Genomic DNA, 27324 nt, shown 5'->3' on the forward strand with positions numbered 1-27324 from the left:
AAAATAGAGAATTTACTACATATAGTATAACATCGACAACAAAAAGTGATGACAATTTCAACAAGGTAAATGTTAAAATGTACCGAAGCGCTTCCGAAAATGAATGAATGAAAATTAGCCAGTGAACACATGAAGGTGGAAAGGAAGTAAGTTCATGCAAGAGATGCTTTACTCGACATCATGCTTATACTGTTATATACGTACAGCAAATCTCAGGTGGGTTTTGGGGAGGGCTTATGAGCCACAAGGGGAGTGTCAGCTATCCCATGAGACCTGTTCGACGACAGACTGTTGGACAAACTACATACAAAACTAATGTGTTGTCACCAAGTTTGACAACGAGAAAAAATGTGCGTGGAAACAAAGCAACAAGCAAAATCGATCGATTGATACTTGCCTTTGATCTGAGACCTCGGGGGGGCTTGGAGGTTCCAGACTGTTCCGTTTTTGTGAAGTCGGGGTTACTTTTGGATTTCATGATGTCTTACAAAGACAAAAGAGAGCATCAAGTGTTGTTATTCATTGAAAATCAATGCAGAATAGAAAAAAAAATGCAATATTTACCATATCCAGACTTAACCGTCCCATCGACGGAACTCTTGCCTGACGATTCGGTGGCAATGAGCAGCTTCTCCTTCAGTTTGCCAATGTCGCAGTCGGCCTTCGCTTTCACGATGCTCAGCTCGGTGTAAATGTCTTTGTATTTGTCCGTGGTGTACTTCTTGTCCTGTTGGCATCATCCGAGAATTTTTTTCAACGTCTCATACTTGAAAATGAAAACGGTGCTGCAGGATTTACAAACCCGAAGAGCGGACTGCAACTCATCCTTCAAAGAGTGGATTTCCTGTTTAAGATATTGAATCTCAGACTCCTTGATTCGAAGTAGAACCTTCAAAGAAGAGAAAGAAGGAAGAGAAATGTTCAGATGAAGTAACCCGTGCATTGGTTTGATAGTCTCCTACATACCTCCAGTTCATAAACATCTTTGCCTTGCGTAACGGGCGATAGCGCCGACTCCTTACTGAAACAGGAGCGCATCCGGGTGATCTCGGCACTCAGACGGTTATTTAATTCCTGTTGTAGCCAAACCGATGTTAAAAGGGAGAAAAAACCCAACGCTCTCACGTGGTGATTCTCACCTGGTTGTGAGTATTGAGCTCCTGGTTTTCTCGCTGACACTGTCTGAGGGCCTGCCGCTCGGCCTCCAGGGCTTGAGCCAGGTGGGCGTTCTCCAGGCATTTCTGCGAATACTGCTCGGACAAAACCTCTAGTTCCCTCTGGATGGACTGCAGCTCTTCGCTGGAAAGTTGAGTTGCAGAGTTGAAGCAACGTACTTATCAAGACCATGGACTGGACTTGAATGACATAACCGAGGGAGAGTCTGGAAACGTACTCATATTGTAATCGGAGTTCATCAATGTCAGAGTTGAGTCCGCTGAGCTGGGGGCGCTGATTCTTCTCAAGTTCCTCCTTGTGTGCATTCTTCATAGCTTCAATAGCTACGCATCAGAAGAAAAATATTGCTATTATAATGCTGACATATAATCAAAGAAAGTCGCACGGTGGTCCCACGACATTCACATGCAAAGGAGAGGAATTTGTTTCTATACCAGCAATAGTAGCAGCAGTCTCCTCAGCAAGGAGCCTCTCTCGCTCCTCCATTAGTTTGGAAATCTCTCTCTGATGCTGCCTCTGGAGGTCTTCAACCACCTTGTGGTGGGTTTCTTCCATAGCGGCAAAGCCACGCTCACATGTGGCCTGGCGGAAGAAGAAAAAAAAGCCAATTAAGCTTGCAAGCACTTTATTTTTGGTTGCTACGTACTATTTTGGCATTTCAACATCACGAGGCTAAAAGCAGTCATGCAAGAGCAGTGGTAGTAGAAAACAAACACTGCAAGCCCAAGTATGTCTAGTTGAAGAGAGTTGCAATTAGCTTGGAGTAAGTGAGCGGAGACGGTAGATGCTAATATAAAAAAGGGATATACATAAAATGTGTGTATCAGGGTCATATAATAAATAGTCAATTGTTTCTATCTGTAAAGATGTGAAATTTCTAGAGTAAAAGTGAAAAAGATAAACCTTGAGATTTTCAAAGTCTCTCTGGTATTTCTCCCTCAGGCTGGCCACATCTCCTTCTAGGTGCTTGCTCTCCAGTTCGTCCCTCATGCTGTTCATCTGAGTCTCCAGTTCCTGGATCCTGTCCTTCAGAAGCACCATAGTGTCCCCGTCAGACATGATCGGTGGAACCCCCTCCTCATCTTGCTCTTCATCTTCCATCGGTGCCGAAACCGCCTCGTCGTCTCTCTCGTTTGCTCGTCGCTCTCGGGTGAGGTGAACGGTTTCCTCGCGCTGGGAATGCAATTTGACAATCTCATCCTCGTAGACGCACTGAAGCTGAGCGATTCTTTGCTCAAATTCTTCCTCCAATTTTCTAATGCGGCTCGCGTGTTGCTCCTTCATGGTGCCCACGTCTGCCCGCAAATCCGCCAGCTGACGCTGGCTGTTGGTCGCCTTCTCCACGAGCGTCTGTTCTGCAGAGGAATGGGCTTTCTCAGCGAGGAGCAGCTCTTGCTGGTGCTTCTGCTTCAGCTCCTTAATTTGCAAATGGAAATGCTCCTCCAAGAGAACCGCTTGTTCTTGCTGTTGGGAGAGTTGTTTAGAGCGTTGGCTGATTTCGCTCTTCAGAGTTATGTTCTCCTTCTGGAGATTCTGGAGCGTTTGCTTGAAATTTTGACGCTCTTCCTGAAAAGAGATTTCATACTTCTCTTGGATGGCTCTCACGCTGGAAGTGTGCTGCTGCACGAGAGCGTCCATATTGCGGTGCATCTGTTTGCACAAACCCATTTTTTTTTCATGCGTGACTCTTAATCTGCACGCCACGTAAACCACCTGAGCCTGGATGAGGGCTTCCCGCAAACAAAAAGATGTACTCGTGAACATTTCCGATGTCCGGGGCCCTAAAAGCGCAATGACCATTTGAGCCAGTTCTGGGTGGTTTCCTGTGTTTTCAAGTTCTTGAGCATACTTGTGCAGTTTTGCTGCCTGCTGTTGAAGCTCAGTAGCCAGACTGTAATGAGCACTTTGAAACGAATCACTAGAATCTGTGCCACAACTCGGGATTTTATCCGCCAAATGCTGCTCGATCATTTTTTCAGCCAGATCTTGGGCTTCTTGCAGTTCGATCTGCTCTTTGTACGGAGCGAGTTCTGGTGGGCAGATATCAGCTAATGTTTGTTTGGTAAAGCTAAAGTTGCTTTTGACTTCTTTGATCACACTTTTTAAGTCAGACCTCTTGGATGCCTCAATAATTGACTTCAAGGCCCTTTCCCTTTGATAAAGGTTTTGGTGTGCTTCTGCCAACTCGCCTTTCAGTTGCCTGAATTTCTCTTCATAGTTCGATTTAAGGTTTTGAATCGAGTGGGAGAGTTCTGCTTTGATTAAGGTACTAAATATTGGTAATGAATTTATTTCTGCATCAGCTACAACACTGGCCTCTTGCAATTTAGCAATGCTTGAACTGTCGCAGGGTGTTTCGTTTTCCAGGTCTTTCCAGAATGTATTCTCTAACATTAGCTTTCTGGTTAAGACATCTGCATACACTACCGCTAAACAATCTTTGTCACCACTTTTCATGTTTTCTATATCTTCCCATATTGCAGTAAGTGATTGGAGGAGGTCAGGCTCTGGGCTCTGTATCAGCAAAGCCATTTTATTCAAAACAAGGGCCTCAAAAGAAAGGGTTTTTGCAAAGTGATGAATCACTTCTTTATCGGGAGATTCTGACGTTTGCGTTTGAGGATGATACGGTGATTGTTCCACCAAGGTCTTTTGTCCATGGCGGATATACACCGATGCACTGACCAGCTCATATTCAACCTCTGACAGGGAGTGAAGCTGCACACAAGTGTTATCAGAAAATCCAGACAGAATAGCCTTGACTTTCTCTCGACTCGTTTCCACACAAAGGAGGGCCTTGGCGTACGGATTGTTTGCATCACTTATCTGGGGCCCACTGTCACAAGCTAGCGGCTTGTTTTCGACCACCTTTAGATCTTTCTTCGACGCCTCTTCGGCATGGGCGGAACGCTGCTCCTGTAGATTCCGAGTGAGGTTTTTTAGTTTTTCCTCGGTGGCAAGCAGTTTAGTTTCTAGGGAATGTACAATGGTGATAAACTTCTCAGAGTCACTGAGTTGTGGGATCACATAATCATGGGGAGGATGTGCTTCGGCGAGATTAAGGTCTTTCTGGTTAACATCTTGTCTTGCGTCATCAAAGGTATTATGGCACTCACCGAGGCCATCTGGGTTCAAATATGTTTGGCACTGAATACCGGAAAAACGGATTCTTGGTCTCTTAGCATGGGACTCCTTATCATCAGTGCAGTCCTCAGAGTTGTTGAATAATGGTGGGGACTCAACGTTTGAAATAAAAGTAGCTACAGGTTTAACGCACTCCTGCCTGTTCTGTTCTTTAGCTTGTTTCCTTCTTAAATGCAGATCGGCATATCCCAGCTGCAGAGCATTTAGGTGCTGCTCAAGCTCCACAATGCGGTTCTCTGCGACCACAAGTTTGATTTTTAGTTTTTGTTCAGCGCTGCCGGGCTCAACTTGATGTGACCAACTTTGACTCATCTGAGATAGAAGGCCCTCCTTAGCTTGTAACTTGTGTTCGGTTTCCTCCAAGCTATTGCCAAGTACCGTCATTTTAACAAGAGCCTCTTTCAAGTCCTCCTCCTTACGCAGCATCAGTCTTTCGTACATTTCCTTAGTGTGACGAATCTCATCCTCTTTCTCTCTGAGGAACTGGCTCATTCTCTCAAACTCTTGGGTTGCCCTCTCATATGAGTTTTCCAGGGCGGAATAATCGGCCTCTTCCGTTTCAAGGCGGTTGCGAAGCTTGTGGACCTCTCGGTCGGCCTCTGAAATCTGGTTTAGGAGTTCTTGACAACGGCACGTGAGCAAAGCTCTCTCTTCTTCAAGCCGCCGGACACTTTCTTTCAGTGACTCCAACATGTTGGTCTTCTGTACAAGATCCTCTTTCAAGTTCAGCAATTCCTCACCGTGTTCTATTCCTGCTGAGGTCTGCCTCCCTCGTAACAGGGCCTCCACCTGCTGTTGGGTCTTTAGGAGTCTTTCCTCCATTTCCTTGTTTGCAGTCTCGGCTTCGGCTATTCTTCTGCACAGATTTTGTCTTTCCCTTTCATGACTCTCTTGATTGCTGCGCTTCTCCTTTCTCAGTCGTTCCTCCTTCAGTGCCTGACCTTCTTCTGTAGCGACCAGTCGTGCGGTCACTTCTTGCAGTCTTTCCTGTAACCTCTGGGTCTCTCGGAGATGGTCTCGCTGAAGGGCCTGCTGGTGCTCCAGGTGCCTAAGGGCCTGGTTTCTTTCTAAGAGGCTAGCCTCAACTTCACTCAGTCTAGTTTCACTGTCCTTTAGCTGTGCGCGTAAAGTGGCCTCACTACATCCGTATTCCTCCTCTTGCTCCTTTGAACGTGCTTGCTCCAGTTTCAGTTCATTGCGCATACGGGCCACAGCTTGTTCACTTGCTAAGATTTCAGCCAGTGCAGAGGCCAGCTTTGACTGAAGGGCTTGGATGTCAGCTTCGTGGCGATCCACTACATTTTGGGCTTCGGCGTAGCTTCTTTTTAGTGATAGGATCTTCTGTTGGGCGACATTTTGCTTGCGCTTTTGGGACTCTAGTTCACAATGCAAGTCTTTGTTCATCTTGTGCAGGTGTTGCCAGGGAACTCTACGTGGTGAGGAGGGGTGTGTTGCACTCTTGAAAAAGATTGATGAAACAAATTTGATTATTTGATGCATCGTCTCACTTTCCCTTTCTGATACGGAGCCACAGACTCCTGGTACAAATCTTGTGTTTATTTTTCTGCAGGGGCTTCCACTGTGCTTTTTCAAGGTGAATACACACATACATATGTATATACATATATACATATATAAATATATACATACATATATACATATATATACATATATATATATACACATATATACACATATATATATATATATATATATATACACATATATACACATATATATATATATATATATATATATATATATATATATATATATATATATATATATATATACATATATATATATATAGTGTATATTTTCTTAACCCTTTAAAGAAAAAGGATGAATGATGTATTGAACAAAACTATGAAATGTAGTGACACTATTATTTTTTTGAATGCTAGCCAAACAAAAACTTCAAACAATGGTGTTTAACATGCATGGGAAAGAAGCCATTAGTTCCCCAAAAGCCACAAGGTGAAGAACGCACTGCATAAGAGCAGCAGAATAACATGCAAAATATGCCTCGAAAAGGACACACAGAAACATGATGACAACCAAGAAAAAGCACAGCGCAAGGCCCTTTGATAGGTTTATCACCTCAAGCATATCAGTTAATATTGATTATTGTCCCAGGAGATGTGAAACTCTGTAACAAAACATTAGTCAAATACATGCCAAACACCCCAACCATGCATAAGAGTTCCAGAGAAGAGTCCTCTCACCAGTTAGTCTCATACATGTTACGCTAGAAACACAATCATTCGTTGCAATTGATGACAACTGACATTCAAAGCATTTTGATTACAAGGGTCTGGGAACGAATGATCGCTGCCAGCCCTCTAAATAAAAAAGGATTGAGTGTTCATTGCCATCAATGGCACTGGAATATAAACATTCACGTGCAACAAAAGATCCCAACATTTCCATCCACTTCCCAACTTTGACCAGTGTTACTATTTTACATCAAATAATGTTCTACCTGCAGTATATAACCTTCCCTGGCACTTTGTTCTCTTCCCAGTGCGTCTTCCAGCTGCTCCTTTAACATGCTGTTTTGTCTTTGAAGTTGGTCCAGCTCCTTTTGCTTCTGTCCCAACTAAAAACCAAAATGGAGAATACCCATGAGACTTCTGTATAGATAAATCATAACATTTCAGAACACAAGTATAATGCACAAGAACAATAATCTCATTTTTGCAATGCTTTGACTTGCCCCCAAATCAACAGCGAGTGACTTGAAATCAACCAGAAAAGACCCAGAATGACCCCAAAACCAACAGAAAGTCAGACAAATTTGCTAAAAAATTCAATAAAAAGTGACACCGATCATGTATAAAGCGAGCAGATTCCCAACTCCTACCTCTTTGTCTAGCAGCGCAGCGAGCTCATGTGCAGGCAATCTTTCGGTGTTGGAGCTCTCTGTAGCTGAATTGATGGGCACTTGTTTCTCTTCCCTAAGCGGTGTCGTTTCCACCTGATGCCACCGCTGCTCAATCTCCTCCTTCACGCCGGACGTTAAGGGGAACTTCTCTTCCTCGACATTGCGCGAAGCCGAAGGGTGATCTACTTCCATCCTTCCTTGCTCTTGACGTTCTCGTAAGGACGGCTGCGCGGGAGATATCGTGTTCAGGGTGGAAGTGACGAGAACGGCATTTGGCAAGTGGCCCAGGGTGCTCCCCCTAACGTTATCGTCGACGGTCGAGGCGTTTCGATTATCTGACACGATGGGGGTTTGCAGGGGCAAGGTAGAAACGGGAGAGGACAACGATGTGGAAGTAGAGGAGGAAACAGGGCAGCAGGATGCTGTGGTGCTAGGCGAAGAAGAGTCCAGTTCAACGGTGTCTGCTCGCTCCTTCCCCGGTTTGTTCGTTTTTTCAGTTTTGAACTCCGACCAGTCGAACGTCTTTGAGCGGCCTTCCCGCCTGCGCTCGCGAACTCTGCTTTTACGGGATTCCGATAAAGGGAGGGGTGGGCCGTTGCTGTTCGAATGCTTGTGCCCATCTGACTTGAGGGTCTCACATGACAGGCTTGGCTCAGGTTTGGCCTGTTGACATGGCTCGAGCAGGACCTGCGTTTTTATCTTCTCCTCTGCGACAAAGCTGGAATGAGACAAAAACAAAATACACAAGGTTTTCTCCATGAATTTCTTTTATATGCAAGAGGAAACATAGCCAATTGTAGGTGTAAAAAAACAAGACACAGACACATGAAAAGCACTTGTAATGTGAAATACAATTTGTCTGAAAGCAGCTTTAATGTTTACACACATGAACTAAAATAAGCCCGACGGCAGACGCCTTCCTCCAGTGGCTATTTTAATTCATACAGCGTCTGAGAAAGAATGCATTAGCAGTAAAAGTGGAGTATTTGCCATGTTTAGAATTGACAGGCAGGACAATTTTTAAAACTGACACAAGAGTCTAATATATAAATCAAGCACGTCACATTAAATTGGATCAGAGAGGCAAACCGCGGTGGAACAACGCTAAAAAAATAGCGAGAAAGAAGTATCCCGAGAGGAATGCGTGTCTCTGGAGAAATGCCCATACCACAGTTTGAAGGGTTAAATTTGGGAGACGCGCTGCCAGGCTGCCGTTTATGTGAGGTGGAGCGTTTCAATTAACACGTAATCTGATATTACATTGGCATGCTCACCATGCATAGGTTTACATTTTCACTCCCTAAATTAGTTACTCTTTGACAAGGTGAGTACGCTGGGTTATTTAAGTTTGTCGACTTGATTGCTGTTTGGCTAAACAGTGTCCCCAAAGCCGAGGAGACGTGACTCAACGTCAAACGACAGAGGGTGGGACAACAAACAGGCCAGGGCAGACATTGCGGTGCAATGACATCACTTTTTGAGGAAAAAAACAAAAGGGGGGGTTGCGATATTCAACACACAAGTTTTCCAACCTGGGCTTCAAAACGGATAGTTTCAGTGAGATGTTTTTCCTGGAAGCAGGTTGTAAACAAACACCGGTTGAGGAATAGGGCGAAGGAGGAGGAAACAGAGGGTAAGAAGGAGAGAGGGATTAAGTTCAAGTAGGTGAGAAAAGCAGCGTTTGGATCTGCCGGGAGGAGAGAGTTCATTCTTTACGTGTTATTACCGGGTGACATCCGGGGGGATGGTGGGCCGGGAATTCTTCATGATGGCCTGGATCCAGTTCCGGCGGATACCGGAGGTCATGGCTGACAGGGTGCACACGCCGTCTTTACACTGAAACCACAGAGCAGACATGGTTTAAAAATGAGTGACAAGGGAGAATGTAATTGCGACCATAATTCAACACCATTTAGTCTAATGCACATTTACATGTAATACAGTATATAATGGAAACTATTACCACATAGCGCCCTGTGTAAACTAGATTATAGAATCTCAAACTTTTTTAATTCGACGTCCTTCAAAAGGAGGAATTTTTGTTTAAGGCCCTTCTTATACGACGAAGCGCAATAAACATACTTTAAATATTATGTGTACATCCTGAATGCTATCGGAATTATTTTTAGTTTCAACTTACATATATAAATGTCAGCACTTAAACAGGGTTCTGTTTCACGCCAACTGGACTTGTTAATTTATTATTGTTGGTGGTGGAAGCTATGAAGTTATCATATTATAAAAAGCCCCAAATTAAGGTGTTTTAAATTACAAACAAAATTCATTAATTCTTTTTCTGATCCCCTTAACCTCACAAGGGTCACGGGGACTAACTATATTCCCTGAATTGGTTGCTAGCCAGTTGCAGGTTTCAACCGCACTTATACAAACAAAATGATAATCCACAATTCATTTCAAATGCTATCCATAAACTATAGCTCAAGAAGAACTTTTGCAGCGTTTTTAAGAGCAGTCAATTTCCCACAACAAACATTTGAATAGTAAACACAGAACATGCAAACTCAACAAAAAACAGTTCAAGATTCAAACCCATAAACTCTCCAGTGTGTTCAACCCTTTTTTTGACACTTCCTCATCTACTCCATTGGCCCTCATGTCACAATTCTCCTAATAATAATTCCTTATTGTTCTACATGGCAGAAATGAACATCACAATATGAGGAACAACTGTTATAGTCACCAACATATGACACATTTCTTTTGGTTCCATAACTCTGAATATGACTCTAAGGAATATTATCAAGGCAATCAACAATCTTAACAGCACCCAACAGCCTTTTGTCCAAATATAAACCATTTGTATTTCCAGTCAGCTATTTATAGCGGTACTAAATCGTAATAATTTTAATAGTCAGAATTAAAATGCTTTACTGACTACAGTATGAATATATGCTTTGTTTAATTCATATAGGAGTGCTGATTCTGAGAATTGGATTTCCGAGGGGTGCTCATACAGTAGGAATGAATACCTGGAGGAATCAATCAATAGTTTACACATCTTATTAGTTACCATTAACTTGCTGCAAGCCTTCCAAGTTCAAACGGATTAGACGTCTTTTGCTGTCAAAAGCACGTAGATGTCATTATGAATTCTACAGTGTCGCCTCTTTCAGGCCGACTGTGGTGAGAAGGAATGACAGATATAAATACTGGCGTTATTCATTTCTTGACATCAAACCCAAGCTGTTCTGCGCCAAAGACATGGGGATCCCTTTGGCTACTACTATTTCTGACATCCGCCAAAAAATAGCCGGGGATGATACTCAGTGGAAATGTAAACAAAAGGTTATTGGCATGAATTATACGTTTGAAGCAAAATATATCTAACATTAGCATTGTGAAGGAATGTAATATGATATGTGATACGTGTCCAAAAAGGTGAAAATGTTCAATAGCCAGAAAGAGACGATCCTAAGGTCGGCATGCTAAACTGTGTACAGCTTATGTAGGATGAGCGCAGTATGAGCGTTCGCAGAGTGGTAACGACCGAGTCCGATTTAGACTGCGCTGTCATCGAGAGATGACAAGTCAGGTGACATCCTTCATGACAGACAAAGAATCATTTCAAAAAGAGAAACAGCAAAACCTGATACCTTAAGTTGCACCACATGGCGTCTAAAGCTGTTTATAGACTGCCATCAGACAGCGGGCGGCACTATCGCACTTTTCAATCTTTACTGTTGATGAATGACGTAACACAATTGAATTGGAGAATCGACACTGACCAGGATTTGGAAGCCATAATTCCTCTGGACTGGGAACTCTTTGACGTCATAACAAGCGGAAAGATCAATCTCACCATCCAGTTCTGCCGCCTAGAAAAAGGGCAGCGTGATTTCAACAACGTTTCAACACATTGATGCATATTTCAAAATGCTCTTACCTCCTCAGCTATTAAGTCCTTGTAGTAACGCAGACACTGATCCGTGAGAACAAACCAGTGTTTCTTCCACTAGAGGCAAGCAGAAAGACTGTGACTTCAGTAGCCAACTATGCATAGAAATAACACAGCACATGGGGCAAAGGAGTCAGGACGCAAAGACTATTACCATTCCGTCATCATACAACTTGGTCATCCATCCTTTTTTGAAGTTCAGCAGATCGGGCTGCAGAAAAGAGGACAAGATATACAATACATATCAGTTGGTTTCAATCCTGATTAGACATTCATTTTGTTGAAGTTAAGGTTAGTGCAACAAGTCCTGCTGTTTGGGTGACGCTGGCTAATTCAATTGACTTAACACTAAATTGCCCAATGTATGTGCAACATTCAGTCCACCACCTTGGCCAAGTCAAACCGATAAACAGACTGCACAAGCACTAACCCCAAAGCCGAGCTAAAATGTCAACAACCCATCCAAACGAGCTCCCACGTGCACTCGACAGTACCTTGTTTTTGTTTATCTTCTTCAGGTGGGGAGTCACCGTCTGGCAGAGAGTCATTGTGACACCTAACTGCCTTTACTTCATGTGTTGACAATCCACTCCTCTCCCTCAAACGCGGGGTGGGGGGTGCTTAAAGCTCGACTGAGACTGCCTCCGCATCGGCTATTTATAAATTGGCAGCAGCGGCGGTGCTGTCAGTGTATGGGTGGGTAAGTGGGTGGGGTTCCTGGCAACTGCAGACCGATCGCGGAAAGACCAACCACAGCGATTACGCGCAAGTCTCCGAGGAGATCTGAGGTCAGTACGTGACGTGAGAGAGTCGGACCTGGGGAGGACACATTTGCGGCCCTAAGCAGCTTGGCGTTCGGGACTTTAATCCCACTTGTAGGAGCAAAGGATACTTTTACACGTGTTTGGGATGGGTCAGCAGTGAGTAATGTGTGAACGAGAGAAATCAGGTTACATAAGTATACAGTAAAAAACCTTTTTGGGTCCTGGTACTGCATTTCAGGAGAGATTTTTTTTCTCTGTCTCCCAGGGAGAACATGCAAACCACACAAGAGGACTGACCTGGATTTGAACCCAGGACCCCAGAACTGTGAGGCTAATGTGCTAACCACTCATTCGCCTTTGAAAAAAAAATGTTACCGTGTATTTTCGTCTTTAAAAAGTCATCCCAATCACCTCGTCCTTCTCCCTTGGCACGCTTCCAGAGATTAACAAAATATTGGGAGAGGGCCATTGAACAGGGTTGAATCTATTTTTCATTCTAGTCATTTGTCACTGCCGTAAATCTAAACAAATTTCACCCCTCAAACCAGGGTGCAGAGTGGAAGATAAGCAAGATGAACGTCAAGCCACATTCCCATGCAGTGGTGGATCTGAATGACCTGGGTCAAGTACAATTCATGCTCAATTCTTTTACATCAAACACTGTTTAAAAGTATACTTGAGAAAAACGACAAAAACTCACAGCCATTGCAGACTCAGTGACTCTGCGGTCAAGTGATTTGGCTCGTCTTAAATTTGCAATAGTGGAGCCGGACATATTTGGAACTGAACGATCCTTTCCAGCATCCAATGACGACATGTCCTACAACAACAAAAGAGTTCCCAAATGATCCGTCTGTGTGTCACAAGACGTAGGAGTAAACAAGACATCTTGCATACATTTTTCTCAGCCAGATAGCGTCTCTCGCTGCGGCCTTGTCGCTGCACATTGTTGACCTTTGAGGACGGTTCGCCGGGGATGCTCGTGTCCATGCGCTCCACATTGGGATTGTCTTCAAATCGGCCGATAACTTGTGAACGCCTGAGACAGAGAAGACAATTTTTCTGATAAGGAAAGAAGACATACAATTATTTGAAATAGTTTTCAAGTCCTTTCTAGATCTCAGCTTGACAAATGCATTGACTACCATGCTGACTGTATATGACAGAAAAACAAATTAAGTGATTTCAACCACCCCCACTTTTTTTTTTTAATTTTATGTTGTGGTCTCTCCAAGAGAAGAACCTGACGATTGATTGATGGTATCTTTCATGGTGGTTGAATTTAAGAGAGAATGAAATGTCTAAAACTGCAATATTGATCAATCAATTTGCAGAAGTAGCAGCAATGACAGGTAGCGGCGATATTACCTCCAAGCACTGATAATTAGTTAATGCATTGGAAGAAAAGGAATAAATCAATGTACAATGAAAAAAAGGTGTGTTTGCATTAACACAAGCATTTATATGAAAAGTGAGGGTGCTTGTGTGTGCTCCCAGGCAGAGAAGAGATGAAATGAAAGAAAGCAGGAATCAGCGGTGACCAGCAGGAAACAGCATTGGGACAGAGGTGGAGGGGTGGCTTGAGCATTAACTCAGTTCAGAAGCCCCTGGAAAAGATCAAAACAAGAAAATCATCTAGCAAAGATAGCAAGAGTGACAGGCCCGCAGCCCAAATCAATAAAAAAGACACGAGAATACAACCTTAGGGATGAAAAATTAAAATGCTGTCATGCAAATTTAAGTCAGTGATTAGCAACTTCTGTGCCCACTACACCGAAATGTGACACAACAAATTTTAAAATGTGTTATTATTGTTGTTCTATATTTGTGGGGCAAAATGGCAGGCTATCCTTTCTGCTCTCACCTGCGCTCCTCCCCAAACAGCCGTGCCACCTCCTCCCGCCCGGGGCTCCGTGTGCGCTCTCGAAGTTCTTGTCGCTTTTTCTCCGTACGAAAGGCTTCTCGGTAGCTCATCCTGCGGGCTCGCGGCACGTCCGAAAGCGCCTTGTACTGCCTGCCTGAACGACTTGCGCTATTCACACTAGTGCTCCCTCCACCACCGCCATGGCCCTCCCAGTTGGCAGTAGCAGTGCTGCTGGGTTCGGAGTCCAGTGAGCTCTGGGAGGAGCTGATGGTGGAGTAGCTAGGAGATGCAAGCGTTCCCGGAGAGGGGGGACGGGGGTAAACCAATGGTTCGGCCTCAGAACTGTACCTGGGGATAGACGCTCCTAAGGAACAGGTCGACGTGGACTGGGGGAGATGCTGGGGCTGCTGCAGAGGTTGGGAATTCTGGGTGGGTTTTGGAGAGGGCTCAGACTTGGTCTTCTCCAGGGAAAAGTAACCACTTTCAACTCGTACTTTGCGTCCAGTGCTCATCGTGCCACCGTCTGCAAGTTCAATGAAAATACTTTGTGTTTTTCCTCAAATGTCAAGACAACGGCTATCAGTGTGCATACAGAAGAACATAAATGTGTTTGTGTTTTAGATGTGAAAATATGTTCCAAACTAACATGACATAGGATTTAGTTTCCTATTTTTGAGGGAAAAAGTTGTAATGGTAGAGTAAGCTAATAGTTTTTTAGATTATATATATATATATATATATATATATATATATATATATATATATATATATATATATATATATATATATATATATATATATATATATAATCATTAAATGCTGCTAGGAAGTGGATTTTACCCCATTTTTGTGTATTGATTTATTGATTATTTTTTATGTGTCGGAGCTGTAGCTGCAGTAGAGGTTTTATAGCCATAAAATAGTTTTTGCTGAAGGCGTCACTAGGAAATGCACGGACCGCCACTGATATAAAAGTTATTATGAATTAGACGCTAAAGCTTCTTAACCACGGTCCTAACCATCGTGAGTAGTAACGCTGGACTCCGGCTGGCTCTGGCCCAGTTGGCTGAGACAAGAAGCGCTGCGACTACAGGGGATGGCGGTTCGACTCCAGCGGTTTTCCTCCTGCCACAAAGTGGTACGGCTCATGGGGACGCACTCGGCGTTAGCGATGCTGCTGGGCAGGCACGGGATGCTGCCTCCACTGCTGCAGCCGCCACCCCCGCTGGTCACTGTCACCTTAGCGGGCCCCGGTTCCTGGATAGGAGTTTGGGACGGAAGGAGTGGGAGGGAGGATGAGAGGACATAATGGGAGGCAAGGTCACAACGATGCTAGGGGAAAAAGGAAAAAGAAAGTCCAGTGAGCTACAAATAGATGCCATGTACCAAGAAAAACAAAGCAGCTGTACAAAATTTGAAGAACTCCTTTCGCAACTGTTCGCAAGCTTTTAAAGTGAGAATTTTTATGGAAGTCCAACTACAAACATGAATGATTGGCTGATTAGAGATGGTGGCCCCAAAAGTACAGTAACGCATTCAAATTGTGGCAAACAAAGCTTTGATGTTACATGTAAATGATTGTAGAAGTCCATTCAATAATTTAGAAGACAAGACAGGATTGAATCATTTACAGCCCCGTTTTCAATCACTACCAACATGCAATCGTGTTTCCGTGTTAAAGAGGGGGAAATAGTTCATTCTCCTTTATCTTGATTGAGTGTGCAGTAAAAATCTATAATCTGCTTTTTCAATTTTAGTGGTGAAACAGGGTTGAACTCACAGGGTGTCCATTCATGTCCTTAGTGCAAAAACACTGGATTGTAGTTATCTCTCCCTGCCAACCAAAAAAAGCTTTTATTGTCAAATATAAAGTAGATAGTGCGGAATAAAATGATACTCATTTTCAGGTCTTGTTTTTTTCCTATTGTGTATAAGTGGAAAGAGTATAATGGATTAACTGTGGTTGAAAAATATTTGATAAATTGTGTAGCGTAATCCCTAAATCCCACAGGACACTGGGGAGGTCATCACAGTCTGTCCACAATAAATTTGATATTTCACTCTTGCGTAATTCTCTCAAATCTGACCAATCCCCGTAAATTATGCTTAACCACAACTCTCCTAAGGATTGGAACTTGTTGTGATTTTCCCAGAGTTTCATCGTTTATGTTTGTCTGTTTTGCCACACTCCTACGTCCTCATTTCCTTGTTTACAAATGCTGAGGGGATAACTCCCACAGTGATATAAATCACTGTGTTGAGATGTGGTCATCTTGAGCCTTTTAGAGAAGTCATTAAAAAATATTTTATTTTTTTTCCTCCAACGTTTTTAAAGAGGTTCGGGGGAGCCAAATAATCCATAAAACAGCCTGTGAAAATCTGGAGGACTGCACAACGTCAAAGCGTTCTTCTGCAAATGAGTTATGTAACGTCAGTAAACTCAATTTTAATATGTATTACCTGCTGACTTGGTGGATCGACTTTGCGCTTCTTCTTCTGATTCTGCTTATTCGTTCTGGGGTAGACGGTCAGAGCTTCATGCCATCTGTTAAGATTGACAAAAGTATGTTTTTCTTGTTCCTGTGATATTATACGGTCTTAAAATACAACATTACTAAAGTTAAACAGTATTGAGTTTGTGTCACCAAGGAGAAGCAGTCTAAACAAGCCAGCAGAGGGCACAATCGTTTCAATAGCACACATTGGTCTCCGCTATTTAAACTTGGCCCATTACACTGAACCACACTGCTCACCTGACCCAGTTCTCTCAAACACATCTACCGTCGAGTCTAAAAAAATATTCGTCAAAATCCCATTTACCCGTTAATAATTTCTTTGCACTCGGCCCGAATGAAGTGCTCGTTTTCAGGAGTGAGGATGCACAAGGAGTTCTTCTGACCCGTCCTGGACTCTCCATCAATGACATCAGCGCACTGGTTCATATTGATTGTCCCTTGGGGAAGAGTACTAGGCTGCAAGACATAACAAAAGTACATGTAGGAAGTGTGGAAAAGCGAGCGAACGCAATTAAATAGACAAACTGGCACATCCTTCCCAAATGACTTTCTTGCCTAATCTGCAAAAACATCAACAGGGTAGCAGAATTTGCACAGCAGATGTCAACAGTCCATGTGGAGGAGCGTGCGCCTGCAAAACTTTGATAACTTCATGATGTCCAAAAGAGCACATTAACCTCTTTGCTGCCTTTGTCTATTGTCATCAATGACAGCCAATCGCTACAACTTAAATCTATTTCAGGAACAGAATAAAGCAAGCTTTGAGCTTTTTTCCCCCTCATTCAATTTTGAACATTTTACAGTTGCCGAATAAAGACATGAGTAATGCGAAGCAGAACAAGTGTCCTTTGAACAACATTCGGGTCCTTCCTTCACATACGGGAAAAATTACGGCATGTAACCGCTGTGGTGTCTTGGTGTCTATAAGTACCAGCCACAAATGATAAATTACAGCCCTCTGTGCATCGGCGTATAGGACCGAGACAAGATTAAAAGGCATCACACTCAACTTGGCCGATGACCCAATAAATCGTATTCAGGAAAGTGATTTCCACGGCATTACCGTGCCGTCAGAGTACCAAAGCAGTGAAATCCCACGGATGCACTCTGATGTGGATGGAGAAGTTGATGGTAATCCCACCCTAAGGCGGGTGATGAGCTGGTTTGACCGAGCTGGATTGAGGAGACAGGATGGAGTTCTTTTAAAGTCAAAAGGTAGAAGCAATGGCATGCTAGATATAAAGATTGTCTATGTTGTGTTGAAAAATTGAGGATTCTGTGACACAGTTGGGGTAACTACTTGTGCCCACGGATTAAACAACGAAGGACCCTCAACGGGGCGAGAGGTCGGCTCGGCAGCTGTGCTTGACAGGTAGACTGACAAACAGACCCCGAGAGAGCTGGGCGAGGGCCTGTTAGGCCTGCTTCAAATTGCAAAGGAGAGACTGGCGTCAGCTTGACCTGAGAGCCCTGTCACTCTCAGACTAGGCGAAAAAAGGTAGCGTTGGAGACAAAAAAGGAAAGTGGCAATGCGGATTAAGGATCATTAGCTGGGATGCTGGGAAACCATTGCTTTAGTGGACTGACTGTTGACTTCTGCTAGTGCCCATGCAAGTCTAGTCTTTGACCGAGTCAAGGCCGGGTATTAAAGTCTTAATTCTGAGAACAGAAAAAAAAAATGTCTTATGCAATGTTGAATTCACAACACAATCACAAAGAAATCAAAAAGTGGTTACGATTCAATCCATTTGAAGAATAAGGCTGCTGCATTAATAAACTGTCTGGGTGGCAGTACTGTTGATATGTGTAAGAAGCACGAGACTCCACTCACACATGTGGACTCTCCTTGGACTGGACTTGGGTCAGCTGACCAACACACACACACTATATCTGTGAAGCCTGGGACACAGTTGCCCCCAGACCAGGGCCCCCTTTACCCCATACCTCTATCACTTATCCCAGACCCTGTCCCCTCTCTCCGGGCCATGTCCGACCACAATGAGCCCTTTGTGTGGCAGCACCAGATCACACAATGTGGGATTGTCCACCACCACAGTCCATATAAGCACTCCTCCCGTTAGCCCTCAAACAAGGAAATAATGAAGAGACAACAGATTTGGGCAAAATTAGGACGACAACACTCATATTTCCAAACCACAAGTCAAGAGATTGGAATGTGACCTGTGATTGAGTCACAGACATCACATCGTTTTCCACGACATTCTTTCTAAATCAGACCCACGCTTCTCATTCCGAAAAAAAAAAAATCCTCACTGCCCGATTTATTTAGTTACAAACACCTGTAAGACGATTGCAAACAGCTGTCTGGTTTCAAGTGTCCACTGTCTGCCAACTTTGAACTTGCCAAATTAAAATGGCTACGCCCTCAGTCTTTATTACTCTTTTTCACGACATGTAACAACAAGAACACACAAACGGCTTCCAAGGTCATCACCCGGCACCCGCAGTCACTCGTCTTTGTTCTCAAAGACATAAAATGTGAAGGAACACCGATGAGCTGGCACTGCATCATCCTGACTCACGAATATGGCAGGCATTCGGGTCCAACATCCTGCTCATTACCGATAACAGAAATCGTGCAATGAAAAACTTTCCTTAGCAACCTGGGATAATAGACGTAAACATATTTTGGGTTGCAAGTGAACCCACAAGCTTGTCCTCGGGTGCCAGACGAATGGAGTCACCTTGAAAGTTGTGTCGTAATAGTCACGCATCCAAACAGATGCAAAAAGCTACTTGAATTGGGAACCTTCAGTTGAACGACCGTGAACGAGGTTATTATAATGCATTTAACTTGACAGCCGCATTACGGCAACTTTAAACATGTCTTTACTCTAATCTGCATGGCAACCAAGCACAGTGGAGAAAACAGACTCTCACAGTGGATTTGGGAGTTAGAGAACTCCAGTGCCGTGACTTCAAGGCACTCTGTGTCTCAGTATCTGTTCGTGCAATGACACAAAATGGACAGCTGCAAACTCACTCAACACATTTCCAAGCAGGTATGTCAGAGAACGTGGGCCGCTAGTGTTGCTCCTTATTCGGTGAGAGGAACGTGGGTGGTTTCACATGGCTGGCCTCGTCAGAGATGGGGATGCAGAGGAGGAGGATGAGGAGGAGAGAAGTGTTGGAGGCATTGCTATTTCCAAAAAGACTGTTATGAAACTTGGTCAAATGGCTATATGGGTGTAAGTCAAACACCCCTATTTAAAGCACTTGAATGGTCAATGGTGAATCATCAATTGTGAGAAGTCATTTTAGATGATGACAGATTGGCTGGGAAGTGGAGCAAAACAGGTGCTATCACCAGGTGTGTGTGTGGGGGGGGTTCCTTTGCCTGATAAGATTTCTCTTGTGCGATGCAGCTATTATTAGTACAACAATTGCATCTTTCTTTTTGCAGCCTTGCTTATAAGGCCTCCCTTTCTTACAAGTTCTGTGTGTCCGGAATTATTTACTGGTAATGGTGCAAAAAGTCAATGATTTGTTTTTGGAAAGCTTGTATACATACGGTGTGCATATTCTTATTGCCTTCTGTATTACATAATTTAATCTTTACTGTTCTCTTAAACTTCATGGGGGAAATGAGCAGTTGACACAAACATGATATATCTTGTCCATTTTCACTTTCCAAGGTAGTCTATTCCAGTTTTCTCTCAAAGCACTATGACTCATAGGACAGTAAATATTCACAATGTAGCCCTGAAGAGAACTCCAGAAATATCATCGGAACAACCCCCAACTAGGACCAACACAACCACCCACGGGATCGCACATTTCTCTGTGACACTTATAAACCGTCCAAGGTTATAAATAAGCAATTTTATGTAACAGCGAATTATTTCTGAATCTGTTATCGTCCTCACTATTGCTACTTGTATCATTTTTCCATTTTAAAAATCTGGAACCAAACCCAGAAGGCCATTTCCTTCTGATAATATCATGGCCGCAGGCCTCTGCTCTGAACAGATGGTTGGAATGGTTGAGGTGAAGGGTTAAAGGTCACGCTATGCACCTGTCACAACGTGAAGACACATTTTGCTACAGCTGCCGTGCCTGCAGTATCAGGCTGGGTTACAAATGGACTTCATCCCACCAGGACATCTTACAGTGAGAAACAGTAGAGTCCAATGCAATCATTCCTTGCTTGTGTCAATACATGGTTCAAAGCCATAAACCACATGAAAACAATTTCACATAGAATCATAGTAATGCAAATGTTTTCTCATTCTTAGCAAGTTTTCCAAATTCTTGGTGTCCCAATAACGCCCCTTCCTTAACATACACACACACACACCTCCCCATCTAAATCACTGTTTTACAAGTCCTTTTCTCGGCATTGACCAACCTCTCACCCGAACACTTCAAATACACTTTTTTTTTAACCCAAGTGAGCAAAGCAGGCGGAGGGAGGCTGTAGAGAAAAGGAGATGGAGAAGTTGCACAACAGGGCTGGCTGCTTTCTCCAGCCCCAATGATTTATGGGCCCAAGCAAAATGGAGTGAAAGACGGGTGTACAAGAGGTTGGCAGTGAGAGAGAGAGCAGACAACGATGGGAAAGTGAAGCAGAGAGAGTAATGGGATAAGCAAAGGTGACGGACGGCTATGTCAGCTAGAGTCGTGGTCGCTGGCTTTAGCCAAAGCTTTTTGGAGCATGTCCTTCAGTGAAAGATGAATGGTTTGGGGGGGAAAAGACAAAAAAAATGGAAAAAAACCCCACTATCTGGAAAACTCTAAAATCAACTTTCTAAATAATGAGCTTAAGAAAATTAACAAGGGAAATGGCAACATATTTTCCAAATTTGTCTGTGATATGTAAACATTTGGTAGTTTGCTGAAATGTTGAATTCATTCCATGATGAGGCTGTGACATAGTGAATTTGGATTTCAAAGAATGGTGGATGTGTGGACTCGAGTAATGGGAATGATTTTGGCTCAGCTTGGCCAGTTAGTCTGCAAGTGTTCAATTTCAATATTTTTTTTCCTCATGTACCCTTGTAACTCAAACATTTTAGGACTAAGTTAAGGTTTCAGTAGAAGTAAAACATATTGACTGATACGAAAAATGGAGTAAGAGCTGAAGCACGGTTGAATTCTGCTCATTAAAATGACTTTGTTTTAACTTCATGAAAACAAGAGAACCACATCAATCTAGAAATGATATATTAGCTGTATTTGCACATACTACTCGTTGCAAAGTACAGCTTCCCCACATCTTATTGTGACTGGTTAGTTGGGACCATTTGTATCTTGGGCCTGTCATTAGCTTGAATGGCAGTTCCGCACAGCCTGATGATTACAAGCTGGCCTGCAGACTATTCCCATGCTTTTGTGGCCTTGCGTGATGCGAACAGTGACCCTACTGTAATCCATGGTTGTTTACATTCCAACAGATCGGTTACTACTGGATTCACAAGGAAGGAAGGGCAAGGGTTAAAAAAAAAAATTCACCGTCCCCTTTGCAACATCAGCAGATGCTTCACCCACAAAAAAACACAAGCACACAAGTCAATCCAACAATAACCTTGCAATCTACTCAAAGCAACTCCCTACTTAACTTCCACACTTGACTCTCGTAGCCATTGTTTGCAATGAGAAAAAAAACTGAAGTCTTGCCTTTTAGTGTCCCTAATTCGAAGGGTGCTGGTGGTCGGTCTCCACTATTTCCCGGCACAGAAAGCCTGCAGGCAACTGCACACATCCTTCCAACTCATTCATCTCCCAAAATGCCCCCGTCAGTCCCAGTTGAACGTAAGACAAAAGCCCATCAAAAGAACGCACAATTTTAAACTCCTCAGGGTACAGAGGGAAGAGGCTCTATGCAATGTTTAAGCATACCAAAGAGCTTACAATTGTGAATGTAAACACTAGTTAGTGCTGCATAGGCGTGCATCCTTCAGGATTGGTGGAGAAAGCAGAATGGTGTGTGTCAAATTAACAAAGAATGCACAAAATGGGAATAGGAAGTTTCTCAAAACTCTTGGACAGTGCTAGAGGGCAGAGGTCCATGATTTTGAATTCCAGTAAACACAGGAAATTAATTGAGCTGACATGAAATGAGACGGACTTCAAGGGATAAAAACGTCATGAGAACATCATGTTCTTGTGAGGAATAATGAGGGATGTGGTAGACACTGAGCAATCACTTCAGTTTTCAATCATTTTGAATGCACATTCAGTGAACTGCCTTTGAGATCGAGCCTTTTCAATTACAGGCATAATGTTTGGATTAGGGGATGAATAACTATTCTATTTTGTAGTCAAATATATTATGCTTAATGGACAATTGAAGTTTTTTTTTTCAGTTTATGTCAACTCATTGGTTATCAAACAGGTTCAATTGTATTGGACATTCATCTCTGTTATTGGCCCAAATAAATTAGTCAATTGACCAATTTACAGAAATTTAGACACGTGTTTGACGGTAGCACCCAACTGAACTATTTTTAAACGAACATTTGTAAACCATTACAAATTAAACACGTGTTTGTACACAATCCAGCCCGCAACAAGAAAAGTCAATACTGTATTGTACAGCAAAGTTCAAATGAGATGAAAGCACTGTCAGTGCAGATAAGTGTCGCATTATTAGCAATTTAGAGCGGTTATTATAATGTGGGCGTTAATCATTTACAGTCCTCTTGGTGCGAGTGAAGGAGCACCGTAGGGTTCTTAACCTGACAAATCCTGAGCACCTACTAACCGATGACAGCTTCTATTTATCATGTAACTTAAAGGGTTTGAACTGTTTAATTCTTAAACTATGCTGGCAAAATACATGTAAATGTCGGAAAAAAATATCTAGAACCACAAAATACTCTATTATTTCTGCGATGTGTTACTGATTAGTTGTAAACAAGCAACTTCCAAATTCTGACAGGTATCGAAGACATACCATTATCATTAATGTGATTAATTTCCTCAGCTAATCAAGTAATTGAGGGATCTCGCAGATGCTTCCTATTCAATTCTTCCTGACACGGCCTCGGTTGTAAACTCGTAGAATGGCGACAAGATGTCCAAATTATTGCGACAGGAAATGGTGGCAGCGAACGATGGCTGAAAACATGAACATTTACTGCCAGCCCTTGCTTTGGGCATTTGTTACTGGAATAAGTGACAAAACATGTTGCCCTTGGCAACACAAGAGTCTCCCCGAAATAACTGCCAGTTGCCCTGGGAAACCAGCTTTTATAGTCTAGTACAGGAGACTTCCAATTGTTCACACTTGCTCCCTCCAACTGAATGTATTTTATGACCATGTGTACTAAAACATCAACAAATTACATGAAAACGCTTGACCTTTCCAAAGCCAAAATACAAGTTGTTGTCCCCTACGCTGCAATTTATTTTATAACAGAATGCATTTTCTTTTCTACAAAAAGCCATCAATTTTTTACTACGGGCTCCTTGCGCAAAGAGGAACCGTGGTTGTGCGTCACAAGGGGGTGTTCACCACAGGTGGGCGACTCCAAGTTAATGGCTGAAAGTATTGCGATATCCCAGGCCTTTGCTTCAGCCGGGCCACATCCTGCAGGTTGGGACCGCAGCCCATCTGGCTTTGGTTAAAAGATACAAAAGCCATTAAAGTGGCCCAGGAGGAAAACAGAGGGGCACCACCTCATCTACAAGGCTAACATTCTCTCGGTTAGGTTGCAATGTGGTTTGGAAAAGTGCGATAGATAGCGGTCATTAACTCATTTTCTGGTAGCCAGACGGTTAAATTGGACCTGACTTAGACCACAAAACAACATTTTAAAAAGGTACACTACTCAAACAGTGAGCAAAGCAATATCAAATATTATCTGAGCTGCAAAAGTTAAAAGGCATGTGCTGACACCATAAAGATCGATGGACATAAAGTTGGGCAACCGGCCAACAAACGGAGTACAAATGATTACTGTCAGGCTCTACTTTTAGCGTCACTTGATATTTCCCGTTTCTGATCCTTTCCATCCTCCTTCCCTTTTGATCCTGAATTCAGTAAGGAGATTAAACGAGAGTGATTGACAACCAGCGAACAATAAAGAGTGGATTTTTTTCCCCCACATTACGAATCATACTTCCATCACTCTCCATTCACTGGCCCTTAATTGTCAAAAATACTTTTTGATTTTTCCCACAATGCAATGATGTAGCACCTTGCTGCATTAAAATACACAACACACACAAGCCCTCCGTGTACGACTCAATCTGTGGGGGAAAAAAATGCAATTTCCCTTCCAGGTTTCAATTCAAATCCTTTCCATCCGTATTATATAAACACTCCGCATCTCTTGTGCCAGAAAATGCCACATGTAGAAAGAAAAGGTCAAATAAAAAGGATGTGCTGATGCTTCAACCATAATACAGCATGCTTTGAAAAGCGCCTGCTTCTGGGTCAGTCACAGCTCAACCACATGACACAGTGCAACTAGAACCAAACAAGAACAGGTGACTTACAAAAACACACGCTATTCGATACTGAACTTCTGGCACTGTAAAACAACATCCATCTTCCTGGCACCGAGGTGGTTTTTCCAGTTTTTCTTCCCAAACCCAAAGGAATCATGAAGATCTTGCTCAATATTTGAACAAGCCACAAACTAAACAGACAGCGCTCGGCACATGACGCTCTTCATCAACACCATGTGTGGTGTAACTTCATTCCTCCTGACATCACTATGCTAGTTTGGACGTTAAACATGCTGACAAAATAGTCCTGGGCATGTCTCAACTCATTGTTCATCCTTGTTTTATCAGGAATGAAGGGAAAAATAGAGTTAAAGCAAGTCAATGAAGAAAATTTGCAATCATAACAAGTTTTTAAAAAGTGTATTTTCCTAACAGTCCGTGACTGAAATTTCACTAAAAGGCCAAATTTGGGCTTCATTTTCAAACTGTCCTTTTTGAGAAATCTCAAAAGCCACAGTCAGTTCCTTCCATAGTATGATATGATAAAGATTTTTGTTACCAGCACATCTATTGCTGTCAATCACAACCCTAGATAAACAGGTCATACAAAAAAAAGAATTTTTACTTACCATTTCATCCAGGGCATAGCGAAGTAAGCCATGTTCATAAAGGATGAAAAACCTCCTTTGCCATTTCTGCATATGAAAAAAAGATAAAATAACGATTAACAATGACAGACAATACACGATTACAATTTTTTAAATTTAACAGCACAAGTGACTTTATTGTGTAATTCAAAATATGGCAAACTTATCCAATTCTTCAAAAAACAAAAAAGATAACACAATGAACCAAGTCAGAATTTTGATTAATATTTACAGAATCTCATCACCAAGGGTCAGGTTGACCTTCAATAGAAATACAAAAAAAAAAGACTGGAAATCGAGTCAGTGTTGCCAGATTCTAAAACCTTTGGAACCAACAAGTGTGAAAGTTATTTGGCTGCACAAGAAAATGTGTCACTCCCCACCCTACTAGCCACAATTTGGCTCCCCATGGCTTGCTTGTCGCTAAACGACATACAAATCAAGGTCTCTTTTGGACATAGTAGAGGAATGTGAGCCACAAAAGGAGAAAAAAAAAACATCAGTAACATTTCTTGTGTCAGAAATTCTGAGCAATGTCACTCCAAGAAGGGGCATCCCAGTTGAAATAGATGACAGCATGATTAAAGATGCTTTTAAAAATCTATTAGACAATATGATTCCATCCATCAATCCGTTTGGAGCCTATCCCTGCCAATTTTGGACGAGAGGCGGGGTAAACCCTGATCTCACCACGACATGGACAATTTACAATCTTCACTGAATCGAACATGGAAGCCATTGACCACCAACGCAAGCGAGGGGACAACGTTCAAACAACAAAATTGAACTCCGGACCTAAGGACTGTGAGTCAGACATTCTAACCACTATTTCACCGTCCCGTCCTGCAATGAAATTCCGAGTTTAGACGGAAAAAAAATTGGATCAATGCACTCTAGGGCACACACATGCAAAGAGTAAATATACACAAGCCAACCTTAGGTAAACATTTACCATGTGTTGGCAAGTGAATTCTTGGAAACTTTCAAGCACTGACTACACGTTTTGAAACAAGTGGAGCATCAGTTTATACCCTTGCATTACTATATACAGTAGTATACAAGTTTTGTTTAACATATGTAGATATGGAAACATGCCTTCAGGTGGAGAAAAATGGATTAACAAATGTTTCACAGATAACAGAAAGCAAAATGGTAAATGATTGACAGGAAATAATCTTACCATGAGTGTGCTTTTTTGTTGTTGTTTTTTAAAGAGCAGTGTATTGACATTTTTCATTGTAAAATAAATAAATGTCTCAAAAAAGGTCAACAAACACTGATCTTGTAAAACTCCAAAAATGGTGAACATTTTCTTTTGTCCGTTTTTCTCGTTATCTCATAGCATTCTTTTCTCGAACCCCCCACCTATCTTTAACGGCCACTTTGCTTCAGACCGTGTTGCATTACTATTGCTTGGCTCGAATTCCAACATAATCCATGAAATATTGAACAACGCTTTAGAAGGTCCCCCCACATGTGTCACCTGCTCCTGCAGTTGAGAGTTCTTATCACCTGCAAATAGAATCAACTTCTTCTAGGAAGTATTTTTAAGACTACAATGCTGAAGCGTCTCACTTCAGCACAATCAGACTTGGTCAAACATATCAGCGTTGTCAGTGCAAGCAGAAGGCTGTTGACAACAGAAGGGGTGAACAATCCGGAGGTGCTTCAGAACCCCCCCCAAAGAAAACATATGGAAGCCATCAGAGCGGCTGTGAGAACTGGGACTTTTCCATCACCTCCCCCACATTCTCCCAGGTCCACTTTTTGGGATGCACCACCGCCACAGTTTGTATCTGGGGGTCGATAAATAAGGCAGTGCAACCGTGCGAGGCTCAGATTACGAGATGCCAAGCATGCAGAGTTCAAGGAATCCTGTGAATATCAAGCTCATTAATGCCTGGGAACCACCGTTCTCATCATTATGGGCAAAATTCCCACCGGAAGCCTTAGTCCGTTTTTTTCCCATAAAGTGTGAGTGTACTGCAGATATCAAAT

General features: G+C 42.7%; 1 protein-coding gene across 11 annotated transcripts in view; it reads right to left on the bottom strand.

Annotated features, from left to right (window-relative positions):
- Positions 1-27324, bottom strand: part of LOC144093206 (uncharacterized) — a 37053-nt gene that overhangs the window by 5625 nt on the left and 4104 nt on the right. For 3 of the 11 annotated variants that reach the window (XR_013306226.1, XR_013306225.1, XM_077626540.1), the window contains exons 3-25: positions 25309-25374; positions 16569-16720; positions 16209-16293; positions 15529-15582; positions 14768-15080; positions 13749-14271; positions 12782-12923; positions 12585-12704; positions 11275-11331; positions 11109-11177; positions 10951-11040; positions 8931-9040; positions 8737-8775; positions 7184-7922; positions 6803-6919; positions 2080-5778; positions 1611-1758; positions 1394-1499; positions 1140-1299; positions 967-1074; positions 803-889; positions 565-727; positions 398-483 (exon numbers count right to left, since the gene is read on the bottom strand). Coding sequence is in view for 7 of the 11 variants with exons in the window: in XM_077626540.1 (XP_077482666.1) it covers positions 398-483; positions 565-727; positions 803-889; positions 967-1074; positions 1140-1299; positions 1394-1499; positions 1611-1758; positions 2080-5778; positions 6803-6919; positions 7184-7922; positions 8737-8775; positions 8931-9040; positions 10951-11040; positions 11109-11177; positions 11275-11331; positions 12585-12704; positions 12782-12923; positions 13749-14271; positions 14768-15080; positions 15529-15582; positions 16209-16293; positions 16569-16720; positions 25309-25374 (7233 nt within the window). In the remaining 4 variants the exon portion in view is untranslated. Of the gene's footprint in view, positions 1-204; positions 301-397; positions 484-564; positions 728-802; positions 890-966; positions 1075-1139; positions 1300-1393; positions 1500-1610; positions 1759-2079; positions 5779-6802; positions 6920-7183; positions 7923-8736; positions 8776-8930; positions 9041-10950; positions 11041-11108; positions 11178-11274; positions 11332-12584; positions 12705-12781; positions 12924-13748; positions 14272-14767; positions 15081-15528; positions 15583-16208; positions 16294-16568; positions 16721-25308; positions 25375-27324 lie in introns of all 11 variants that reach the window. The other 8 variants (XR_013306224.1, XR_013306223.1, XM_077626544.1 and 5 more) reach the window with 8 other exon arrangements.

Source organism: Stigmatopora argus, chromosome 18 (assembly GCF_051989625.1).
Source record: "Stigmatopora argus isolate UIUO_Sarg chromosome 18, RoL_Sarg_1.0, whole genome shotgun sequence".
NCBI lineage: Eukaryota > Metazoa > Chordata > Actinopteri > Syngnathiformes > Syngnathidae > Stigmatopora > Stigmatopora argus.